Below are 14,484 nucleotides of genomic sequence, written 5' to 3'. Positions count from 1 at the left end.
GGATCCGGCAGCAAACCCGAAGAGACTTTCAAGATTTATTACACTGGGTAAGCCTATGTAATCAACATGATTCTTATTTTTCTGCATACAAAGTTAAGATGGTTTCCCCGTCAATGATTGCTATGCCAGTACAGACCAAGAAATTAACAGTTTCACTGTCTGCATATGAAATACCACAGATATTTCATACACATCTATGGCATGAGTGGCCTGCTATGAACTCCAGTAACTTTGATTTTGTGGTATTGCTTTTCACATACTGGTAACTGATACCTATATTAGATTAGACTAGGTGTATTTTTTGTCCCAATCAAACAAAATACACAATAAGTAATTACAAAAAAAAAAAAAAAACAAATATGCTAATGTACCTTCCACAGATCCCCAGTGAAATTATTGTAATGGATGTACAAAAAATTTGAAAACAGTTTCATTTAAAAGGTAATAATACTACACTGAGAAACCATTTTAAAATGCTTATTCACAATGATTGCATTACTGCACTGAATTTCTATAGAAATCAGACTGGACTAGTACTCACATTATCCTGATATTATTAGTAACAGACACAGATGAGTTGGTTTTCCTAACAAATTAATTGGTGGGGTAGAAGGAGTTGGCCACCAATAATTCCTTTAGGCTCCTCTTAAACTAACTTTATTAGTAGTTAAACATTTTATGGCTGCTGACAGGATACTGAAAATGTGTGTTCCTGAATAATGGACACCTTCTTGGACGAAAGGAAGTGACCAAATCTTTGTGAAAATTATTCTTATTTCAAGTATTGATTTCATGAATTGTGCTGTCCTTTTTCGAAAAAAGATATATTTTTAATGACAAATTTCATTAAGGAATAAAGATATGGAAAGTAGTGGTTAATATCCCTAGTTCCCTAAACTGCCTTTTGCAGGATGTTCTTGAGTTTACACCACAAATAATTCTTATTACACGTTTTTAAACTGAGAAAACTTTGGCACACTTAATGACTTGCCCCAAAAAACTAGTCCCATATGACATTATGGAATGAGAGTGAATATAGTATGCAAGCTTTCTCATTTTTATATCCTCTATGTCTAACAACATTTGCACTGCAAATAGGGATTTGTTTAGGACTTCGGCAGTTCTGTGGCATGCTCCTCTCAGTTGAATTTATTAGCAAGCTGTAATCCCAAGAATTTAACATTGTCCATTTCTTCTGTCTATTTGTCATCATATTTTAGGCATACACTGTGGGAATCCTCTTACAAGTTCTGAACTCCATATAGTGTGTTTTTTCGAAGTGTAGTGACAAAGAATTGGCTTGGAACCATTTATTAATGCCCATGAAAATTTCATTAATCAATCCTTCCGAGACTACACTTGATTTGCTATTTATCGCAATGTTTGTATCATTGGCAAACAAAACAAACTTGGCATCTGGTAATGTTACTGATGAAAGATCATTGATACACACAAAGAAAAGTACTGCTCCTGTGTTGGAAAAATGTGAACCATTTTGCAGCATTTCCTGTTATGCCATAATATTCCAGTTTACTTGGAGGGATATTGTTATTTCCACAATAAAATGCCTTTGACAAATCATAAAATATAGCAACAGCCTGTAATTTATTGCCAAATGAACTAAGCACATTTTAACTGTATGTGTAGGCAGCCTTTAGAAATCTGAATTGTGACTTTGACAATATATTATTTACTGTTAGACAGTTAACAAGCCAATTGTTCTATATGAGAGAGTATATCATTGATAATAGCTGGGAGAGACATTTAGGACACAATTCAATTTTGATATAAAATCATTTTATTTCATCTGCAGCTTAGATGCAAGTATGAATGCCATTAATAGTAATTCTAGGCCATAGAGCTTATTAGTTATTTCACTATTATACATTCTTTGCCAATTTCTATTCTGTATGAAAATATGGTAGATCATGCACAAATTAACATGAGACAAATACACAGAGGACATATGTAAAATTCTCCCAAAGTGTTACCTTTTTATTTGCTAAACTACAGACACATGTAACAACACCTCTGTTACTTAACTCCTATAGTGCCTTCTTTCACTGCCACCAGCAATATGATATCCTTTTATGGGGTAATTCTGCAGGGGTCAATAAATTTTCATCTGGCAAAAAAAGCTATCAGATCTATTTCTAGAGTTACAAACTCTAAAACCTCCTGCACTATTTAAATGCTTAAAAGTATTGACTTTAACTGTTGCCTTCTAAGGATTCAAGGAAATTTAAACAACTACAGCTTAATGGAAGTTGTACACCAACAAAAAACTAGGCAAATGAAACAGATATATATGCCCACAACTAGGTTAAAGAAAAGACAGTCTACTTATGAATACCTGGGCGTAAAATTATTTAATACTTTACTTGTGTCTAACTTAATGACTTTAAAACAAAAACTGAAAAATTGAGTGAAAGAAAAGGCTTTTTACAAAATTGCAGAATTTCAAAACTATTCTAAGGATGACCTGAGATCTTAAATTATTACTTCCCGTAAATTATTTTGTTTTCACCTGAGTATGTCAACAGTTCATTTGATACTTCTGTATATTATTTTCTATTTACTATAAAATTAAGAAATTCTTCTCTAGTGTATACTTTATGTGTCTTGTATTATTATTAATATGTGCACTGTAACTATGTCAACAAAATATATTTGTGAAATATATGTAATCTCCCTATGATTACACAGATTGTATAAAAATGCTTAAAGATAGATCAAAATAAATAAATAAATAAAACACAATTTTACATGATCCAATGTAATTTCTTTGATTCATGTTAATGCCCAAGAAATGAGCACAAATTTTTTATTAATCACACTGCACGAGTCATACAAAATACATACAGGGTGAACTGGAAGTCCATTGACAAATTTTCAGAGGTTGTTTACAGATACCTTCTGAGTATTTTGGTATATGGACTCCATGTTCTCCAGTGGCCTGGTACAGACTTATTGCATTTTGTTTGGTTTATTGACCCAATTAGCTTTGTATCTGCATTGCAGTGAAAATATCTGCACAACAGCACAAATGTAGATGGTACATGCTGTGGATTTTGTGTGGAAACAAACTTCTTCCATCCACTTCCAACTGGCAGCACTCATGCCCACTGCACTATTTACCCTCAAGGTTGCATTCAGTACTACTCAGTTCTGTAACAAGTTCGTCTTTTGAAGACTTGGTTGATAAGCACTTCCTGTATAGGTTCACTGAAGGCAATGCAAAAGCAGCATAATGATGCTCCTGCAGCGACGCCAACCATACCACATTAACTTTGCATTACTGTGTTTACTCCATGTTTTGTGCTGCACATTTTGGCAATTGTATGTTATAGGATTTTTCATTGCTGTGGAGATATTTTTGCCACGAATAAAGGTAACTAGGGTAAAAAATTTAAAAAAAAAAAAACATAATTACATAATTATTTTGAAACAAGCCACAGGAGACCACAGGCTCCTTATACCAAAATTCTCAGAAGGAATCCCTGAACAACCCCAGAAAGTTTGTTGGAGTTCTGGTCCATTGTGCACATGTGTGTGTGTGTGTGTGTGTGTGCGTGTGTGTGTGTGTGTACTTACTACAATTACTACAAGTATCATCCTGGTGCTTACTAGCCAAAAATTCTTTCAATCACAGGTTTTTAATATTTAATATGTGACACATAATTGCATAAATATGTCATTTTGATGGTATAAGATTCTCAGATCTATTTTAATCAATGAATTTTAAAAGCCTTATTGATAATATTTGATAAAATTATTGTATTTGAATTTTTTGAATAAACCTCACCAAAAGCTATTTAAGCCACAGGGATATTGATGGGACTACATACAGTCTCATTGCAGTCATGGAGTATGGCTCCTTCTTCCACTAATAGTCATGATTAATCAGTCAGTTTGTTAACATCCTTTACTGCAGATTCAGTAATAACTACATTATGCTAAAACATATCTAGCACATTTTCTGTGTAGTAGTGAGAAGCTAATTAAGACCATCAGTCATTATTATGGGAATAAGAATGTTTTACTGACCTGTCCCAAAAAAGTATAAGATCGACACACGAATTCCCTTTCCACGTCACATGCTTGCTCACAGCTTTTGTCACTGAAAGAGGACAGTGATTTATCTGTGTATATGAGCTGTTGTCCTGTTTTGTGGTATGTGTAGGCACAGTGTGTGAGACCTGCAATGTAATCATGATCAAAGAATGACACACTTTTATCACATTTCTTTATTTACAAGCAGTGGCGGCTCATGATTATACATTCTGAGTGCTCAAAAATTTTTAGTTCCAGATAAATTTGAGAGTGTGAAATTAATAGCCTCTGCTGTATAATAGTTATGCTTATCAACAAGTTTATACAAAAACAGCCACTGCCAATAATAATAATAACCATGATAATAATGACATGCATAACTTGTCTGAAATAAAGAATTGCTTTTGTGGAATTTTGCAGTTTTTTACATAATGAAGTACAGTTTAGATCAAGAACAAAATAATGTTTAAGCTTTTGCTATTTCACATTTTTGTGTAAGAGAGGTTTTCATGCTTTTTTATATTTTTTTGGAGAAATGTACAAGACCTTGAACATGTGTTAGTCTATGAATTAACTTCCGGGACACTAATATGTTGCACCTACACAAAAATTTACACTTATAGTACACTTCTTCATGAAATGTTCACTTGTAGGCATGGTTATTTTATTTCATCACTTTCTGAGGTAACGGATCTGGTCTGGGAGGCCTTAGTTCCTTTGTGACTAATGTTTCCTGATAATTTTCTTTTCTGTTGGCACAAGCAGATTCAACAGAGATCACACTGACACTGCAACACAAAAGCCAATTCCAGCGCAGTAGACAACCAACACCAAACTGCCATTGTGGAAATGATTAAATTCAGATAATAATGTGGACCAGCATGGTCACTTGACTAGAATACAAATGAGGCACCGAGAACCATAAGCACCAAAAGCACACAATCGTCAGTTCCACATTTAAGTGAGTATCAGACAAACCAGTGAGACAACTTTTCATAAATGTTTATAGATACAGTGCAGGCCTACAGCAGAGATAAAACTGACCCACCACATGATCAACAGATGTCAGAAGCATGAATAAATGCCACAATCTCAGTATCGGCAACGATATGCTTTACAGTTCTCAGCACCTCAAATGGATTACTGTATGATAAAATTCAAAACTTAATATACTATGTCTCATTCAAAAACCTACAAAATAGGTTTTTCTGGCAGTATAACTATAACACATACTGACATTCAATCAAATTTTACTATATAGTGAGTGAATTGGCATATCTGAGGTGTGTGCTACCATCTAGTGGGATTTATGGCAAGTGAAAAGGGATAAAAGTCTGCTGTAGTGTGCTACCACCTTGTAGCATTGTCGTAAACTTGTAGTTAATTGGTAAGGACTATCTGTGCACACCATGAGCTGTGCGTTCTTTATCAAATCTGTATGTATTTGGCCTGCAAGGCAATTATGTCATGCCAGTTGCATATGCGCAAAAGCTCCTCAAAATAAGCACAAATAAAGGTGCGCTCATGACCCTGATGTCAAGTTTCACAAAGTCTAGAATAGCAATGTAGCATAGCATGGCAGATTTAGTGCTGTGTACTTCAGATTATGGCATCTATGTTATGTTTAACAGCATCCAAAGAAAAATAACAAAACAAATCCATAATGTGTCAAAAGATAGTGTGTTCACATGCTCTTGTACCCTTACACAGTAGCTGCCACTGTTTACATGTATACACTCATGTATGACATTAGCTGAAATGGGGCATTATTCATGGGAGTTTTTTTGATACATGACAGAGAGAAATCATCAGTTTTATTTAACAAGATTCTTGAGATGTACTTAAAATGCTAAACAGATGTCCTGTGCAGGTCACCTACCCAGTGTATGAGGTATTACAAAATTTTATTTCTATTTTATAATTTTTTGGTTAAATTTCAATCTACAATTTGTTGTGGCCTACAAGGTGAGTAGGTTCATAGTTTCAGTTAAGGTTGTTCAGTCCAGTGGAACATGTTGACAAACAAGCCACTATGCACCATTATGAGTAGCAAAGATGTAGAGTGGGAGAGAAATCACGTTGGCTTTTGACTGTCCTCTGATTAGATTAGATTAGATTAGAGTTACTTTTATTCCAATTGATCCGTAGTGAGGACGTCCTCCGGGATGTAGACTATGTCAGAGAAACAATAATACATGACAAATATTTACAACTAAAAGAAATAAGCTAATGTAGCTTCCACAGGTCCCATGTGGAATGATTTCTTTTGATGAACACTATATGAAAGGATCAATTTACAACACTCATTTACTAAGATCACATTAATGCACTGAATTTAAAATTTAAAAAAAAATGTTTTTTTTATTTATAAGGTAAGAAATGTATAATAGAACTATTACAATACTTATTTACATTTAACACATTACTGCACTGAAAAGGTGCAGAAGTTAGACTGTACACACAAAATCAATCGGTTCTACTGAGAAATTCATCAATGGAGTAGAAGGAGTTGGCCACCAATAAATCCTTTAGGCTTTCTCTGAAACTGAATTTCATTGGTTGTTAAGCTTTTCATGGCTGTTGGCAAGTTATTGAAAATGTGTGGTCCTGAATAATACACAACTTTTTGTACAAGAGTAAGTGACTTTAAATCCTTGTGAAGATTATTCTTATTTCTAGTATTGAGTTCATGAACTGAGCTGTTGGTTTGAAAAAGTGATATATTTTAATGACAAATTTTATTAAGGAATAAATATATTGGGAAGTAGTAGTTAGTATCCCTAGTTCCCTAAACAGGCCTTACAGGATGTTCTTGAGTTACCACCACATATAACTCTTACTGTATGTTTTTGTGCCTGCAAAACTTTAGCTTGGCTTGATGAATTTCTCCAAAAAATAATACCATATGACATTATGGAGTGAAAGTAAGCATAGTATGCCAGCTTTTTCATTTTTATATTCCCTATGTCTGACAGAATTTGCATTGCAAATAGAGATTTGTTTAGATGCTTCAGCCATTCTGTGGTGTGCTCCTCCCAGTTGAATTTATTATCAAGCTGTAATACCAAGAATTTAATGCTGTTCACTTCTTTTATCTGCTAGTCATATACTCGTGGGTAACCCCTTACAAGTTCTGAACTGCGTGTAGCATGTTTTTTCAAAGTTTAGCGACAAAGAATTGGCTAGGAACCAGTGATTGATGCCCACAAATATTTTATTTGCTGATCTTTCTAAGACTACACTTCATTTGCTATTTATTGGAATGTTTGTATCATTGGCAAACAAAACAAACTTGGCGTCTGGTAATGTTACTGATGAAAGGTCACTGATATACACAAGGAAAATGTAAGGGCCCTAAGATGGAACCTTGTGGGACCCCACTAGTAATTAGTTCCCAGGTGGATGATGCCTGATAGCTTAATATATGTCTCTTTCCTAATAACACCCTTTGTTTCCTGCCAGAGATATAAGATTTGAACACTTTTGCAGCATTTCCTGTTACACCATAATATTCTAAGTTACTAAGAAGGATACTGTGATTTATACAGTCAAATGCCTTTGACATATCACAAAATACAGTATTTGCCTGCAATTTTTGGTCTAATGAATTCATTACATTTTCACTGTAAGTGTAGATAGCCTTCTCAATACCAGAACCCTTTAGAAATCCGAACTGTGACTTTGACAGTATGTTATTTGTGATAAGATGGTTATAAAGCTGCTTGTACATTACCTTTTCTAAAATTTTTGAGAATTCAGACAAAAGTGAAATTGGACAGAAGTTTGAAGCTATTTCTTTATCTCCCTTCTTAAATAGTGGCTGAACTTCAGCATATTTCAACCATTCAGGAAATATTCTACTGATAAATGACTGGTTACACAGATAGCTTAATATGTTGCTTAACTCAGAATCACATTCTTTAATTAACTTTGTTGATATTTCATCATACCCACTAGATGTTTTGGATTTTAAAGATTTTATGATGGACATTACTTCTGCTACGATAGTGAGGGTCAAATTCGTACTATGGAAGTTACTTGCAATGTGTGGTCTGAGGTACCCCATGGCAGCATCTACAGAACCTGACAACTCCACCTTCTCAGTAACAGTTATAAAATGTTTGTTAAAAAGTCTCATCTGTCACCAATGTATCATTTACTCTTAATGCTATTTGTCCCTCTTCATGTCTGGTTCTACTGGTCTCCTCCTTCACTATATCCCATATTGTCTTTATTTTGTTATCTGATATGACTATCTTTTCCTTGTAATATATTTGCTTTGATGTCCATATTACAGTCTTTAATATTTTGCAGTATTTCTTGTAATGTGCTATAGCATCAACATCAGAACTGTTTTGGATTGACAGATACAGTTTTCTTTTTGTTTTACAAGATACCTCTATTCCTTGAGTAATCCATGGCTTCTTTGTAGACTTTGCTCTAACCTTGGTTAATTTTTGGAGAAGCAGTGTTCAAATAAGGTAAGCACTTTATCAGCAAAAGCGTTACATTTTTCATTCACGCCATGAGCACCATAAACATCACTCCAGTGAATGTCTCTGAGGAGTGTCCTACTATAATCAATTTTTGGCTTATTGATTACCATCTTGAGTTCACATTTAACAGATTTTGTATCCTGTTCAGTATTAACATTTAACAGAAGGAACTGCATGTCATGGTCTGAGAGGCCATTGACTATTGGTTTTGTAATATAATTTTGTTCATTGGACTTTTCTATAAAGATATTATCAATGGCTGTTTGTGAGCAATTGGCTACCCTAGTTGGGAACTTTATAGTGGTAATTAAGTTGAATGATAGTGTTACTAACTCAAATATGTTCTTAATGGGAGAGTCTTTAAGGAAATCTACATTAAATTCTCCAGCAACCACTATTTCGTTGTTTTTGGTCATTAAATGGGCCAGTACAGCTTCAAGGTGGTTCATGAACAGATTAAAGTTACCTGCAGGTGCTCGATATACACTTAATATTATGAAGGATTTTTTATGAAATTCTACTTCTGTTGCACATGCTTCAAAATGCTGTTCTAGGCAAAATTTATGAATGTCTATGTTCTTAAATTTTTGACAGTTCCTGATGACTATGGCAACTCCTCCTTTCTCCATTTCTGCACTACAAAAGTAAGATGCTAACCTAAATCCTGTAACACTTTAAAGTTCTATACCAGTGGTCACATGATGTTCAGAGAGGCAGATTATGTCAGTTGGGTTTGAGGACACTAATTCATCTATGCAGACTGGATTCAGATTGGACATTCTGGCAACAGCTTTCAGCCAGTTATGACATGAACCATCTCCTCTCTCCCTTTATTTTTTGGACTTTGTTCTGGCACTAAAATTAACATCTTTCCATTACCACCTTGACTGGCTGATAACCTCACAGCCAGACCCAGGTGTTTCCATAAGTATTACATATTATGTATACATAATTGAAGTTCAATTACTTCTTTTATTATGAAAACCCCTCAAATGGCCACATCCCTGACTATCCTGACCAGGAGCTGCTCTGGCCCTATACATTCCCACAGAATATGTTTATGTGCCATACACACATCATACATCAGCATTTAAAAAAGGCCTCAATTGTGCAGATTTATTTTATCTAATAACTTTCTTCAAAAATTACATGAATCATTCTGAAACATACCACGAAAGAAAGAAAAAAAGTTTATACTAATTTTACATAAATCAATTTCCATTGAGCAAACAACTGTACATCTGCTTTACCCTAATTGCACCTGGCTTCTTTTTGAAAGCTGTAAGGTAACAGAAATCTTATTTAAAACAGCTTTCATTCAATTATGAAGTATATTTCATGAATTACATCATGATGAGGAACATTATGACATGAGAATGAACAAAGAAATAGTTTATAATTACAAAAAAGATGTTTTAAACTGTACCTGATTGCTACATTAACAACTGTTATTAATATTGGCATGCTTGTATGATTCATGAAGTATATTATCTATACTTAATGTATGATCAATGGTTATTTAAATAAACAGACAATCTACAAGAAAGCTACTATTTTTCTGGATACATTAAAGGTCAACTGAAGTTGCCAATGGCTAACACATCACGCCCGTGTATTATTTTTGGGAAACTTACTGTACAACATATTCAAAAGTTAGACATTAGCACCTCCAGATATACTCAATTATTGGACAGAAAATCAGCATTGTGGAGATTAGCATATTTGTCATCAATTTAGTGCTGGGTATGGTCTTCATATGAACAGTTTGGGCTAAAAACTGATATTCAAAAGCATATACAATATTGTTTCGGAAAAGTAAGGTACATTTTCTGGTAAGAAGATGACACTTTGTTGTCAAGCATCAGCTAAATCTGTGGTTGCTAGTGATTCAAACAAATAACCCGATGCAAGAGATGAACAGGAAAATTTAAGACACAGCTAAAAGGAATAAAAGAAACTATAAAAATGGAAAAGTTGCAGTACAAACAAATGATTCACCAACTGTGAAGAAGGAAATACTTGCTGCAGTACACACCAAACATTTGAAGCCTGAAGTGACAGGAAACCAGATGAATACAACAACTACAACTGAAGTTTTGGTTTTCCTCCCACAATTTCCCCTGGAAATCACTGCAATAACACAAGAACATAATGGGGATGAGCTCACAAGAAGCGAAGAAGCAACTGCATAAAACGAAAAGGTGATAGCACAGGTCTCCAGTCCTAATGGTTCCATGAGGTCATTTGCTACAGTTGCTCCGAGAAAATCTACAAGGAAAAGAAGAAAAGTCCCACACATGAAAATAAATATCTAGGCATCACAAGATAGTACCACATGTATTATCGACAATATACGAAAATGCTAACAAAACAAGTACAAATCACACAGAATCAGCAGTATTATGCAGTTCAGCACTAGATAAACACGTCATTTTCCCAAGAACAGTAGCTTTCATTGTTGAACAGCATTTGGCTACTGTTTGTATGCACATATTGCATACACATATTTTGGGAAATATTCAGATGTCATAAAGCCAAACAATTCTCCAGTAAAAAAATTTTCAGTTTCAGGGAATATGGATCATTTGCAGACAGGAGGAGAACCTGGATACAAGCCATTTCCATTAAAACTAATCTGTCTGAGATTGAGAATTTTAAACTGCACTTTCTATCAAAAAGTTTGAGGAGATTATTTGCCAAATGTCAGTTCTGTATGCTAGTGGTCACAAAGCAATGGAGTTAAAATTTCATTCACACCATGCTGATAGTGTGTAAGAACTGAAGGCACTGAATATAGAAAAGCATCTAATGTACTGCGCGTGGTTTTGGTCATTTAATGGTATCCACGGAATTGCAGAACAGGACCACATTTTCTTCACTGATAAGGCATGATTCCATCTTAGTACTTACGTGAATAGCCAAAACATAAAAAATTAATCAACCGAAGATCCACATGTCTTTCATGAAAACACCTTGAAAGCCTGCACTCTGTCTTCAGGCCACAAGTGGCCCATCAAGACCATCCGACCACCATGTCATCCTCAGCTGAGGATGCAGATAGGAGGGGCATGTGGTCAGCACACCACTCTCCCGGTCATTTTGATGGTTTTCTTTGACCAGAGCCGCTACTATTCTATCAAGTAGCTCCTCAATTGGCATCACGAGGCTGAGCGCACCCCGAAAAATGGCAACAGCACATGGCGGCCCAGATGGTTTCCCATCCAAGTGCCAGCCACACCTGACAGCGCTTAACTTCGGTGATCTGATGGGAACTGCTGTATCCACTGCAGCAAGGCCATTGCCCTTGAAAGCTTGGACAGTCATAAAATTGGAGTGTTGTGTGTCCTACATCAAATTTCACACAGAATTTCATGTTCAGATATATGGCACAAAACACATGTATTGACACACTTTACTCAACAGGAGCATTTTATAAAAGGAGTTTAGTTATCTAGGAATACATTGATAATAAGTTATGAATTTCCAAGTAGAGAGATTATGAGATGAAACCTACAGCTCTGAGCAATACTGTGAATATTCATTAATACCATAGAAACGTTATAGTAAGACCTTTCTTCTTTGAATCTACTGATGTGTACCAAGGCATAATTATACAGTTTATTTTGCTTCTTGAGATAGAAGAACATTATTGTTTGTTACAGCAGGATGGTGCCACTTGTCACACAACTAATGAAACAATTCATTTTTTAAACAAATATTCTGGATATCAAATCATCTCTAAGGAATTATGGCCCCCACATTCTCCTGGTTTAAAGTCTCCAAACATCTTCCTGTAGAAGCTACCTTAAATCAAAGGTTTATAAAAACAGGCTTCATATGCTGACCAAACTAAAGATTGACATAGTGGAGATAAAAAACAGTGTGAACATGCTCTGCAGTAGTCTCAAACCCATTATACACTGTTGGTAGCTCCTTGGCTCATCTGGGCAGTCAATTGCTCAACAGTTGCATGTCTGCTGGCCTGTACACATCTTTGCAGCTGTTGTTCATCCCTGTCATCAATAGCTGTGGTTCACCACAGTTGTTATGGTGCTGGTTTCTCATAGTGCCATTTTGCCATGCACAGTATACTTCAACCACGGTGGCACATGAACAGTTTACAAACTTAGGCATTTTGGAAATAATTTGACTCTTGGCCCTAAAATGAATGATCATACCCTTTTGGACATCAGATAAATCACTCTGTTTCCACATTACGACAATGACTGCATTGTTTTCCGAGTCCCCAAAATGCTTTATACATCCTCCACTGCTAGTGCTGCCAGCTACCATTTGTAAGTGGTTATGGTATGTGGACATCAAACATAGGTGGTGGTCACATTAATGTGACTGGATCATATACGTAATAGTGTGAAGCAGTTAACAAAATACCAAGGTTTTTGAGTTGTGTCCACAGAATGCTCTACAATTGGTACTAGATAAATTCTTCTTTTAACATGTTTCTGTATTCTGAAAATATTGTTCTGGAAAGCTGTTTCCCCAGAAAATGATTCCATACATCATTAATAAGTTGATATATACACTATAAACTGCCAATGACCTTGCCACAGCAGTTATGCTGGTTTCTGTCAGATAACCAAAGTTAAGCACTATTGGCCTTGGCTAGCACTTGAAAGGGTGAGTGTCTGAGGCTACCGAGAGCTGTTGGTGAGTTGGGTGCACTCACCCCTTGTGAGGTCAATAGGGGACCTACTTGACTGAGAAGTAGTGATTCCAGCCACATAAAGTGACAACAGCCTGGAGAGCAGTGTGCTGACCATATGCCCTCCATATCTGTATCCAGTGTCACCTATCAGCTGGGGATGACACAGCAGTCAGTGCATACTGTTGGGCCTTCCAAGGCCTGTTTGGACAGAGTTAGTTAGCATAAACTAGTTTCTTTGTTTTAAATCATTTATAACAGTAATAATGCATACTGCAAACATAGGAGAACCAAGATGCTTCAATAGCAATGAGATTAATGATTGAAGTTGTGACCTCTCTCTAGTCCAAAGAACTTAACATTTTCTACTTCTTGTATTTCATTGTTTAAAAATATTATTTTTATAGAATGTGGAGTTCTACGAGAAATACTGAACTATGTGTACTGAGTCTTCAATGATAATCCATTTGCCTTCAACCATGGGTTGATGTTCCCAACTATTTCATTGGGTGCTTTTTCGGTAAATGGGCTGGTCCAGATAAGATATAAACAAAGGACCTGTTGTGTCTCCTATCCCATAAAATTTTTAATTCTTGCATTAGGGTATTACAGTCCAAACAACTGCTACTTCACAAAATATTCCCAGTGGTAATCATTATTGCTTCTAGTGTGTGATTTGTCAAAGGAAATATAGCCTGTTCAGTTGACAGTCCTTTCTGAAATGCAAACTGTTTGCTACTGAGTCTGGTTTCCTGTACTAATTTTTTTTTTCAGAGTATATTACACATTATCTTCTCAAAAAATTATGAAAATACTGGCAGTAATGAGATGGGTCAATAATTCTTTACTAATTTATTGTCTTCCTTTTGTGGACAGACTTGACAATAGTATGTTTCTGTCTCTCGGGGAAAGTTTTAATGAGAAAAGATTCATTCAATACATAACTCAGTGTACTACTAAGGTCAGCTGAGCAACCTTGGATTATTTTTCTACTTATTTAATCATAAGCACTTGAACATTTATTTTTAAGAGACTTAACAACATTGAAAACTTCTTCTGGAGATGTAGGATGAAGAGGAACTTTATCAAACTTGTTTTGCAAGGTTTTTCTTAGGAACTGTAAACTATCTGCGAAGGAAGTGTTCAAACCTAAATTATCTGCTACTGACAGAAAAAGGGTAAGTGTAAAGTTTTGCCGGCCAGTATGGCCGAGCGGTTCTAGGCGCTTCAGTCTGGAACCGCGCGACCGCTATGGTCGCAGGTTCGAATCCT

The 14,484-nt window shown here is 35.4% G+C and overlaps 1 protein-coding gene and 1 pseudogene across 1 annotated transcript in view; both read right to left on the bottom strand.

The window, feature by feature from the left end:
• LOC126184487 (uncharacterized) overlaps positions 1-14,484 on the bottom strand; it is a 514,130-nt gene that overhangs the window by 167,979 nt on the left and 331,667 nt on the right. Inside the window, exon 16 of the mRNA XM_049926880.1 lies at positions 4,048-4,199. Within this exon, the coding sequence (XP_049782837.1) occupies positions 4,048-4,199 (152 nt within the window). The remainder of the gene's footprint in view (positions 1-4,047; positions 4,200-14,484) is intronic.
• Positions 11,735-11,852, bottom strand: LOC126185926 (5S ribosomal RNA; annotated as a pseudogene).

This window comes from Schistocerca cancellata, chromosome 4 (assembly GCF_023864275.1).
Source record: "Schistocerca cancellata isolate TAMUIC-IGC-003103 chromosome 4, iqSchCanc2.1, whole genome shotgun sequence".
In the NCBI taxonomy this organism is placed as follows: Eukaryota; Metazoa; Arthropoda; class Insecta; order Orthoptera; family Acrididae; genus Schistocerca; species Schistocerca cancellata.
Note: the sequence above shows the minus strand (reverse complement) of the source record. Positions and strands in the feature narration are given on the sequence as shown.